The sequence below is a fragment of the Populus trichocarpa genome, chromosome 8 (assembly GCF_000002775.5).
Source record: "Populus trichocarpa isolate Nisqually-1 chromosome 8, P.trichocarpa_v4.1, whole genome shotgun sequence".
NCBI classification, from domain to species: Eukaryota; Viridiplantae; Streptophyta; class Magnoliopsida; order Malpighiales; family Salicaceae; genus Populus; species Populus trichocarpa.
The window spans coordinates 2341563-2353110 of NC_037292.2; the positions used below are offsets into that span (position 1 = coordinate 2341563).

Here is an 11548-nt window from a genome sequence, read left to right on the forward strand (position 1 = left end):
TGTGTTGGGATTCCTAATCTAAGTATTAAACTGGTTACAAACAGTATTTCACTAAATTTTTAAAATTATTATTTTATATTTTTAGATTATTTTGATGTGCTAATGTTAAAAATATTTTTAAAAAAATATTAAAAAATATTATTTTAATACATTTTCAAGTAAACAACACTTTAAAAAGCGCAATCGCTATTACATTTCTAAAAACTATCAAAATTAAACAGTAATTTTCAAAACATATTAAATTATCTTTCAAATAATGAAAAACATCCCTCTTTTTTTTTCTTGATAAAAATGCATGGTTGCTCTCCTTTACTTTTACATGTACCAATGAGATGGGAAGTTTGTTCACGGTAAGAAATGACTCGAGTGATCTCTTTTATGTTACCAAATATTCTCTGAAAATATGGTAATGGCATCAATCCATAACGTAATTGACCAAGGCAAGCAAAGAATAGAAGGTATTTAGGTAATTACAAGCTTGTAGTACAGTGAGTTGCTTTTAGGGCATGGAGCCCTTCTTTAGCTTTCTTTTGAAGTCATGATCAGAACCAGAATTATCTGCGGGTGGTGGATGATAGAATATATTGAAGCTGCTTCCTTATCTCCACAAATCTTTTGTTTTAGTGCCTTGTTTGATTCTGTTTACGGCTCCACTAGACAATCTCATTTCTTAATGGCAAAGAATTTCCACCATGTTTCTTATCCATTGCTCAGCAGTGACAAAAAATAACTAGGAAATGGTTGCATCAAAAGACCTGAAAACTTTTAGTGTTCATATTTTATTCTTAGCTGCATTGAAAGAAAGCAGTGGAAAGATAAATGAGGCTACTCTGTCAATTCTCCTTTTAGTTTGTTTAATCAAATTGCCGCACTGCACCTTTAGAATTGTCATACACAGCACAAACGTGTACTGATGATGCATATGCAGAGGGCAATTTGACCTTATTGCAATAGAAATACAAATGATGATTTGGACAGAAAGAATAAGAACACTCTATAATTTGCTAGTAACCTAGAGTCGAGGCTGAGTCGAGGAAAGTCCTCGAAGACTAAAGTGCTGGCATGGGTTCATTTTTCAGAAATTGCCTAAATAGCAATAAAGCAAGTCGAGGCTGAGTCAAAGGCACTTCATGCCCTGCTCCCCTTACTGTCACATAGGTCAAGCCCTTGTAAACTTGGCTCCAGCCACCAACCTAAACAAACAATCCATGAAAAAGAACCATAGATACCACCAGAAAACTCTTAGTGCTTATAGAATATATGAAAATTATACGTACAAAAACCATGACTTTATATAGCATTGGCTAACCTGTTGATGGTCATCATACCAAGCATACCAGCTTGTGTTGGTCTCAAGCTGTAGAGCATTAATGGAGTATCTGGTCGCAGTAAGTGGCAAAATTGCATCTGCATCACCACTGTCGGTGGAACAAATATCAATTTGAGAAATATGGGCTCTCTTTTTTTTTACTAATTATGACAAGCCTGGATGCAAATTTTCAAAATGAACGACTTGTGATTTTCTTTTTTGAACATGATCTTACCTGAAAACCCATATTCTAATACCAGCTGCTATGAGTTCTTTGAAGATTGGCAACATGGATTTAGGAGAATCACTCCAATTGCTCCTAACAATAGAACTGCAAGTGACCCAAGGATGAGGAACCCTGGTGATGTTGGCGTGAAGAGCCTTTTGCACCTCTGGACGGTTCATGTATCTTTTTGTGTACATCACCACACACTCGTCATTTCCTCTGAATTTCCAAGGCTAAATCCCAACAAACAAAAGCTAGCAACTCATTAGACAAACAAATTCACACGTTGCGCCAATAATTGGAAAATGTGAAAAGTGATTTTTTGAGTGATCCAAGAATATACCAGTGAATGCTTTAGATTGTGTCTAAGAGTACTGATTACATTGCAAGGAGGGCTGTAAATGCTATAAGGATTGATATCTCCAAACTCCGAATATGCCCTCTCTAAAGCACCGTAACATTCATTCCGAGGGAACAAGAACGAATTATTTGGGCAGAACTTCTTTAAATCTTCATAAGTGGAATCGGATATCAATCCATGGTTCCACCAGAACTCGTGCGTGCCAGTGTTATCATGATAATCATCCAAGAGCGGATTGCCTAACTGCAAAATAAAAAATTAAGATTGCATGTCAAGATATTCTTGGACTAATTTTTTAATGCTGTTAATGGCACCGATTGACATACCAAGAAACCTATAAAATTAATGACAGGATTCTTGACCCCCTTATTTCTCCGGGCTATAATCCGTGACAGCTCAGGAATGTAATGGCCTGAAAGTGGATTAACAAAATATTAATTAATGCAAGCAAATTAGTCAAACAGTAGGTGGTGAATGAGCAATTAATTATTTAACCTGCATAGCTTTCTCCAGCAATGTAAAAGGACCTGTGCTTGTATCGAGGGAACCTTTCAAGCCAGTTAATCAGAAATGTGTAGGCATCTTCGGCTGCATTTTCATAATTCAGCAATAATAATCTAGTTAGGATAGGCTAACAAGCTTTTTGACAAATTATAACATAATTATATATATACTTGTACAGATACCTGTCCTCTCGTCACCAACCGTGTATATATCCGATGAAGTATTTGAATAAGAAAATCCCACTCCAGCAGGTGAATCAAGAAACAGCAAATTTGCCACTGCGACAGCCAAAACTCTGTAATTTTATCTATTTGTTTGTTTTTTTTGGTAGCAACATCATGCTGATCAAAATATCACAGACACAGCACTTGCCCCAATGTACATGAAACTATATGCAATTTAATACAGACGCCACCATTATTACAGGTCCCATCTAAATATAAACGTGGCCTTGATCACTGGTTGTAATGAAAAACAATAAACTGTTAATATCACCCATCAATTCACTAACCATAGAGATTATTTGATGATTGTCTTAATCATGTTTACCTTTATTCCAAGCATATGGATTCAAATGAAGGGTCTCGCCATCGGGTCGGACCCTAAATGGGCCGACCTCCTCTGAAGCTCCATAGGCCACAGATGAGCAACCTGGCCCGCCATTGAGCCATAAAACTAGTGGCTTAGATCTGGGCTTGACAGTCTTGGGGGCCTCAATCAACCAATAAAAGAGGGCCCTACCTTCCACTGGGTCTACAGTGATGTAGCCGGAGAATTGAGAGAAGCTCACATTTGGTGGTTGCCCTGGTAGCTTCATAATCCTATCCCTCCTCTGCTCTTCAAGGTGATCATGAGTGGTGACTGCAGGAGTAGAAAGCAAGAGAATAGCAAAATTCAAGACAGAGAAGAGAAAGCAAGAGGAGCTCTTGATGCGCATTGTGACAAGGGAAAATCAGGCTTTGCTTGTCTTGAATGTGTGGGTTCGGAGTCCTTAAAGAGTGTTTTATGTAGTTGTTATTAGTTTGTGATCCTCTGACTTCAGCCCCTGCTTTAGGTTATCTAAGAGTATAATCAAAGCATTTATTTTGAAAAACTGTATAGGCTGCCAAGTCAGTTTATTATATATGTTATCATTTCTTGACTTCTTCCATGCATCATGCACTGTATATTGTACTTCCTTTTGTTGAATTGCATGCACAAATGGCGTGGTGGTCAATATTTTTATTTTTTTTCTTTGTGTCGGTAATTGGTAGTTTGTACTCCTCAGGATTTTGGGGTGGGTAGAAAAATAGTAGTAGTTTACTAGTTTCTTTTTTTTTTTGGAGATTTATTAAAATATTTTTTTTATTTTTAATATGAACACAACTAAAAACAATTAATTTGAAACCAAAAAATATCAGATTTTGAGAAAAACATGTTAAAACTCAATCTTAAACACCCCCTTCATCATCAAAAGTTTTCTATATTTTTTTTCAATCCAAAACCGTTGGCAATTTTGTTCACCTTAAAAATTCATTGAACGAATGTTCTTTTAGAGTGAGTTCCTTTCGAGTACTAAAAATAAAAGACAGGTAAACTATCTTAAATTTCGACAGGAGATATTATGAGACTGAGATTCAGGATGCCTTTGTAATAGAGCCTTGAGAGGGAGAGTTTATGCAACAAGAGGGAGGGGATTCAAAACGAACGTGTTGTTCCACAGTTTTAGCCATGTTTTGGCTACTATGTGGGTGCCAAGCATGAGAATTATAATATTGCAGTGAGCTGGATAAAGATCTGCCGCCCAAGTATTAGACCATGGACCACTTCCTTCGATGGCGTTGGTGGCATTGATGGCGCCTGTGCATTCTCCCATAAGCAACACCCACATGGGGCATGTGGTCCTGCTAGAGCACGCTGTTCCTCTTTGCCTCCAGGAATTCTGGACTTCTGGGTGTTACACTGTTTCCTGGATTGATAGATCACAAAACTAGCAGTACATCCGCCCTGCATTTCGTTGCTTTTGAGGCACGAGTCCATTATTATACCTTCTAATTGACAGTGATGACTTTTTTACTATGTTTTATGATTCTAATGTTTCTGTTGATATTCAAAACGATGTGTTCGCAAGAAAATTCTTTCGTGCAAGAAATTTTGAATTGTGTGATTCGTGCATATAAGTACGAGTTACTGCTCCTTCACTCTATCCATATCAGTCCACGGAGTTTGTCTTGGCGCATATTTGATGTTCAGGCTTCAATGCAGGGTAATGTACATTGAAGAGGAACAGAGAGAAGACTGAAGAAGCCTTTGCACCCCCATGATGTTAATCTGTTAATTCTGAGATTTGTTTACTGGATTTGGAGGTGAAGTTTTAAAAAATAACGCTACTTAGGGCACAAACGTTTTAACTCCATTACCTATAAATCTCTTGCAAATGAGTACAATGCTGTGGTCAAAACTTACAGTTTAAATAATTGAGTTACTATAAAGAATAGTTTCTTACATATGAATAGGCTACAACTTCAAATATAGAAATGATGCACTTGAAGGAAGAATGGAGGGGCACTCGAGAGGAATGCTTCTCTTATTCTGTCATTTGCCGGTCCCTGTATATGAACAATTCTATTATTTTGACTTGTTTATTCACCGGAGATTGATGAATGGAGGACTAAAAGCTTTGGCCAGGCATGGATTTGTTCTTCAAAAATGATCTGAAAAGAATAAATGCTTGTCGAGGGCGATGGAGTGGAACCTCGTGTCCTGCTCCGGTTACCGTTACGAAAGACAGCCCTTTGTATACTTGGCTCCACCCGCCAACCTATTACAGAAACACGAAAAGCTGGGAGATGAGCAAATTACCATGGCCTTGTTCCAACCATGGGCTTCAGCAAGAGTATCATCATACGACCCTTTTTTCAGTACTGGTTATCATCATTTCCATAAACAGAAGAGTATGGCAACATTACAAGAAAATATGCTAAATCCCAACCATAAAAACGTTGCTGTCAACAAGTCATTGGGCCCAGATCCCCAACCATCCAGTCCAACGGTTTCACCAAAATAAGTTGCCTCTAACATTTTGTTGTCGGTAAAGATGCTTACCTTTCCGTTGTCATACCAAGGATACCAATTGATAATAGTTGGTAGCTTTAAGGCATCAATGGAGTATCGAGTTGCAGTCACAGGAACCACTGCATCAGTATCTCCACTGGTCAAAGAGATCAAACAGAATTAGATGCAATGCATGACAAGACTTAAAAACAATTGAAAGCAAAAGGTTTTAATGCTGACCAGTGCCAAAGAGAAAAAAACAACGGACAAATCCTACTTGACAACGATAACGTCTGACCTTTTTTTCATATCTTGGCATTGCAAGGCATGCATGCCATACTGCTAAAAAGTCGGAGAATATTTTATATCACCACAGTGAATTCTTCAAGTTGAAAAACCAAAAAGAAAATATATTCCGTTATTTATATATAACCATAGTTTTTTTGTCATCATTAAGCAGCTGTTTTTCTATCCCTTTTACGCTCAGTTTTCAGATGCTACGTTCGTGTTGACTTTGGTGTCTCTTCTTAGTACATGGTTCATACACTTCCTCCTAACATAAGAAGCACCTTGGCCCAGTGCAATCATTGTTGCTAGGCCACATGATGTGTCTCACCTTCTGTAAACAAATCCGAAGTCATCAATCGTTATCAACAGTCAAAACTACCTACTGCAGACAAGCTTCCCTGTCCACGCATGGAGATTAGTTGGTCGAGAAATCAGCAGTTCAATAGAAAATTGTTTTGTTCCAACTTCCCAGTTCCCAGCTACCATATGTAGATGAAAATATCATTCAACAAAACCTCTAGTCTCTTCGCCAACCAACTTAGCCCATGTATATTTAGTTGCAAACAAAGGTTAAACTCAGTATTCCATAAAAACAGACCACTAGATCCAAATAAATTTAAAATAGATCAACACAGGCTAGTTGGGATCAGCTAAACAAATCCTTTTCTTCGTTCCACTGTCTATGGCTACTGTTCTTTGGGATGTTCGGAAACAACTCCATATCAAAAGGAGGATCCACATGTACAAGCCAGCAAATTACAAAAAGGAGAAAAGTAATTAAAGCAGACATGGGATGTTGGGAATCGTAAATATTTCCTGCACCCCAAACGAAGAGGACAAGGATTTAACCTCTTAATAATTTCAAACACCAAATGGGTCATCAACCTAGTCTCTCCTCTGATATACCAAATTTAAGGACAAGATTTTAAGCCAAGATCATACAGTCCATATTTGCAGTACCGACAAATGTTCAAACCAAGGACAATGAGGAGTACTGTCAATCAGCTTTATTTCGTAATCCCATTTTGAGGCATTTGCTGTGGCAAATTTCTAGGCAAAGTGAAACCATGTCATGGTAAAAACTGATCATTTTGACCATGACTTTTACAAGAAATGACTCCATACTGTTCCTTAATTAATGGGCTATAACGCAGTGAAACCTTTCTCGGATCCCCTCCTCACTGAGAACAAGAATTGAAAAAAGGTTCATGCATAATCAATTCTGCCAATATTCCTACTAGAACCACCATCGCGTGAGTTCTTCAAAGAACTAAACAGATTTCCCTAATTTAATCCAGAACGAGGGAATAGAGGAAAAGATGGGAACTTACCTGTAGACCCATATCCTTAGACCTGCAGCAATGAGTTCTTTATATATAGGAAGCATGGAAAGTGGAGAATCTGCCCAGTAGTCTCCAACAATATCACTGTAAAGTAGTGATTTAGTTAACAGTGTTATTGGAAGATTTGAAACAGAATTCTCAAAAGCTGCAGAGCAAAAATCTTACCTGCATGTTTTCCATGGGTATGGGATCCCAGTTACATTTGCATGGAGTGCCTTCTGGACTTCAGGGTGATTGAAGTACACTTTAGAGTACCTTTCTGTGCAGGGATCATATGCTCTGGACATCCATGGCTGAGTTTCAAAGTAATAGAAATGAGCTTGGTGTAAATATTAATGACCGGTCCATACCCGTGATATGGAAACAGTGAATGCACTTCTGTAAAGCATTTCTAGTTAACTCATCAGGCAATGAACAGTATTTACATTCAGGAATTATTTGGTGAAAGACTTTTTACCTAACATTTATCGTAGGTAATTCAAGAATGGAAAACAAACAAAAATCTGAAGGAAAATCAGACGTGCAAGTAAGAAACACATGTCATCATTTATGTGACACTCACTGTAGTGGAATCTTTTAGAAACTGTAGAGAACATAATCTTACAGATTAGGACCTAAGATCAAAAGAAAAGGAATAGCTCCAGATTACTGTGATTTGAAAAGACAAGAAGATTTTGGCACAAAGATGGAAGAATTCATGGTCAGAAACAGCAATGGATGATGCCAGAACCACAATTTATGGTCCAACAACCACAAACTTGATGTACGTCAGAAACTTAAAGTTAACATTTAACAGCTACCTTCAGTAACCACGATGAGCACACAAATTAATTAGCCATTTTGGAACCAAATCACTGTAAGAAAGTTTTTTAACAACAGACAGAGTATATTTGCAAATCGGAACGAGGTGGATAATTTTGTTTAAATGCAAATATTTTGATAATTGGCATGCGAATACTTTTGTAGTTACTGCGAGATTATCCAGGAAACTTGCATGTACCTCTTCCCGTCTAAGAAAAGTTGCTATCTTCCAATGTCTATTCAAGCTATTGGTGGTAGAATTTAAACATTATTAGAAAAGACCAGACTTGTTCAGGATATTTTACCATACAAATCCAAGACTTAGAGGTTGGTACCAAAAACCACTTGGAATGTCAAAAAAGACTGTTGTTAGTAAATGAAACCATGATAGCCCTTTTTCAAGTAAGAAATATTGTGCTAGATGCAGAGAATCCACTTTTGATAGCTATGCATTAGGTTCCTGGTCCGACTTGTCTTACATGTGTCTTTCTGCTGACAGTTATGCGGAATTCCTTGATAATATTGACAGAGAGAAAGATATGATAAAATCTTACGTAATGACCCCTTAGATTGTGCCTCAATGCTGCAGTGTTATTGCAAGGCTGTGTGAAAATGCTGTATGGATCAATGTTCCCTTGCTCCAACTCTGCAAGCATGAGAGCCTTGATGCATTCTACTGATGGGTGCGTAGAGGATTCAAAATCACAGGTGACGCGTAAAGTTTGATAGGTGGAATCAGAAATTAAACCATGGGTCCACCAGTACTCAAAGGTGCCAACATAATCATGATAATCATCAGTGACTGCATTTCCCACCTACAAGAGAGAAAAGGACATTGAGCCAATTATACACTTGCCATTAAGCAGTGGAAGTTGATAGAATTTCCAAATCTTTATGAATAATGAGTTCTGTGTTCTCACCAAAAATCCCTTGAAGTTAATTACAGGATTCTTAATTCCCTTGTTCTTTTGATAAACAACTTGAGACAACTGAGGTACATAGTGACCTGAAACCGAATTTCAAACAAGTAAATCAGAGTGCAATCTTTAAGATGAACAAGATAGAAAGTTCAACGAAATAAAAGAAAAGGTGTGCAATTTAAAACCTGCATAGCTTTCTCCAGCAATGTAGAAATCTCTATATTTGTATTGTGGAAACCTTTCAAACCAATTGACTAGAAATGTGTACGCATCTTCGGCTACAATTGCACGATGCACAGTTTCCAAAAGCATTTAAAGAAGTCAAAATCAATTAACTTTAAGCTAAAGGGACATATATTCACATTGAATCAGGTACCATTTACGTAGTACAATAATAAAGGCTTTGCCGAATGACGACTGAAAGTACTCAAAAATTGAACAAATGAAAAAAATTACCAGTTCTCTGGTCACCAGCCGTGTACAAATCCGATGATGTATTTGAATATGAAAAACCAACACCAGCTGGAGATTCAAGGAACAGCAAATTTGCCACTGCCAACACCACCAACAACAACAAAATAGAAATGAGGTAAATTACAAGGAGAACAGGTTGTAGCACAGAATAGGAAGTGCATTCCATCAATTATCTATCAGACATACACTTATTCCAAGCGTACGGGTTAAAGTAAAGAGTTTTGCCATCAGGCCTGATGCGAAAAGGTCCAATCTCCTCAGCTGCTCCATAAGCAACAGAGGAGCAACCAGGGCCTCCATTTAGCCACAAAACAAGTGGTCTGGACTCAGGACTACGACTCGTTGGTGCCTCAACCAGCCAGTAAAACAATGCCCTGCCAGCTTGTTGGTTCACAGTCACATAACCTGAGTACTGATTGAACTCTACATTCACTGGCTGCCCTGGTAAAGATGTGATTTTGTCTCTTTGTTGATCTTCTAGAGGAGAGCATATACAAGAATAGACAAAAAGAGAGACTAGAAGGGAAAGAACAGAGAGTAAAGAATGATCCATTAATCAATGAACTAAAGAAATGATACAAATCAAGCAAAACCCAGAAACAGAAGTCACAAAAAGTTTCCGACTCTGCAATGAAATTATCTAGACAGCGCTACAGGGACATGATCTAGAGAGAGACAGAGTCGATGAACAAACGCGAGAAGAAAAAAAAAGGACAAACAGCCACTTAAAGTGACTAAACAGCAGACACAAGCGCAACAAAGAGCATGTCTTTTGATATTAATATTAGCAAACACAAACACAAGTAAAACCAAGTAACAAAAATCCGGAATCACTGCACCGTCAACAAAAGACAAAACAAAATCCAGTAACACGGATCAAAAAAAATGTATCTGGGTTTTTTAGAATGAACTTAACAAGAATCACAAAACAGATAAAACCCAGATCCCAAAATATCTGAGTTTTTACCAAGAAGAAATCAATACAAAGAGAGACCTAAAAAGAAGAGATGTGAGACATTTATAATGAAGAATTGTGGGCACTTAAATTCATATTCCCAGTGGTTGTGATTAGCTGTCTGCGTAAGGCATGGTGTGAATACAAGCTTGCAATTTATTGTTTAGTGTCTCCTTTTTTATTGCTATTGTGTCATGTTGGATAATAACCATTCAACGCCAAGATTTTTTTATTTATTCCGTCTCTTTGAGTGTGGTTTTATCAGGCAAATGCCTGAAACAGGTAAGAGGTACACATGGGCAAGTCTTGAAAAGTATTTGAATAAAACAAAAGGTTTGTAGCTTTTCAACTGGATCTTTTAGATAAAATGATGCAAGGAATGAGGTAAGGCTCAAGAATGGTAGAAGAAAGCTTCTCATGGCCAGTTAAAATAGGTCTATGAATATTCATCGGCCAATAATAGTGCAAGAGTTGCTGTTCTGGTTGACAAAAAAACAAACTCTGGCATGTACTGGTGTGGTGTGGCTAAGCTTGGTGGCCCACTGAATTTAACTACCATGAATGACTAGTGGCAGATGGACATGGTGGACCTGGCAATTGCTAACTAAGCTTTCATCTTGTTGCTTGCTGTTGGTTTTTCCGTTTCCTTTTCTTTTTCCTTGATTGGCAGCAAAGCCATCACACCATTACTAACAGTTTAACTGCATATTTGATTAGATTTCTTGTTTCTTTTTTAGATTAATTTTCTATATATATGAATTCTAATTCAGGTCTGGTTAATAATGTTTCTGAAGATCTAGAAAAACATCAGAAAGCTTAAATTGGAATATACCTTTTGCTGGAGACATGACACATTACGTACCTTGCCCGTCATCTACGTACATTATAAAGAAAAAAAGAAGGAGAATATGCGAAGAGAAAGAAAAGAAATGGAGGGAGGAAAGGAATATTTCGTTTCAGAAAAGTCATTCTCGTGTTTTCAAAATTTTATATATGTGTTATTTGTGTGCATAAATGAATGTATTCCTTTCTTGCAGATGACTGCCATTCTTCCCACAGAGGTCAGAAGAGAAAAGTGGAGTCATTTTCTTCATTGGTCCTTAAATTGTACCCCCATCTATTGATTGGCAGAAAAAATACAAGGATAACAAGGAGCGCTGCTGCGCATGTTGATGCTCAGGAAAGCAACACTGCGAAGGCATGAAAATGATGGCTTCGGTATGGGCCAAAACATGCGGCCATGTTCGAGCTAAGGAGCGCTACTCGTGCAGGATTATGTTCGTTGCGGTAGTTTTTTTTTTTTTTTTTCTTAAAAGATAAAAATACAAGCTTAG

General features: G+C 37.5%; 2 protein-coding genes across 2 annotated transcripts; both read right to left on the reverse strand.

Moving 5' to 3' along the window:
* Positions 1-741: 741 nt before the first annotated feature.
* Positions 742-3487, reverse strand: LOC7479889 (serine carboxypeptidase-like 27). The gene is made up of 8 exons (XM_002311987.3): positions 2950-3487; positions 2583-2678; positions 2392-2484; positions 2223-2308; positions 1879-2139; positions 1545-1768; positions 1310-1418; positions 742-1193 (listed from the first exon to the last, which is right to left on the reverse strand). Exons 1-8 carry the CDS (start codon positions 3335-3337, stop codon positions 1050-1052), a joined length of 1401 nt encoding a protein of 466 aa, XP_002312023.1. The 5' UTR covers positions 3338-3487; the 3' UTR covers positions 742-1049.
* Positions 3488-4770: 1283 nt separating this feature from the next.
* On the reverse strand, positions 4771-10508 carry LOC7479890 (serine carboxypeptidase-like 27). Its single transcript, XM_002311988.4, has 9 exons — positions 9446-10508; positions 9242-9337; positions 8971-9063; positions 8786-8871; positions 8420-8680; positions 7230-7357; positions 7053-7148; positions 5485-5590; positions 4771-5200 (listed from the first exon to the last, which is right to left on the reverse strand). The coding sequence occupies exons 1-9, from the start codon at positions 9810-9812 to the stop codon at positions 5051-5053; spliced, it is 1383 nt and encodes a 460-aa protein (XP_002312024.1). The 5' UTR covers positions 9813-10508; the 3' UTR covers positions 4771-5050.
* Between the last annotated feature and the right edge of the window lie 1040 nt (positions 10509-11548).

Coding starts and splice junctions, on each gene's coding strand:
- LOC7479889 (XM_002311987.3), bottom strand. CDS start 3,337: ATGCGCATCAAGAGCTCCTCTTGCTTTCTCTTCTCTGTCTTGAATTTT. Junction 2,309..2,391: donor TGCTGGAGAAAGCTATGCAG/GTTAAATAATTA, acceptor ATCCACTTTCAG/GCCATTACATTCCTGAGCTG. Junction 1,419..1,544: donor ATTAGAATATGGGTTTTCAG/GTAAGATCATGT, acceptor TTCCACCGACAG/TGGTGATGCAGATGCAATTT.
- LOC7479890 (XM_002311988.4), bottom strand. CDS start 9,812: ATGGATCATTCTTTACTCTCTGTTCTTTCCCTTCTAGTCTCTCTTTTT. Junction 7,149..7,229: donor TACCCATGGAAAACATGCAG/GTAAGATTTTTG, acceptor ACTACTTTACAG/TGATATTGTTGGAGACTACT. Junction 5,591..7,052: donor CTAAGGATATGGGTCTACAG/GTAAGTTCCCAT, acceptor CTCTTTGACCAG/TGGAGATACTGATGCAGTGG.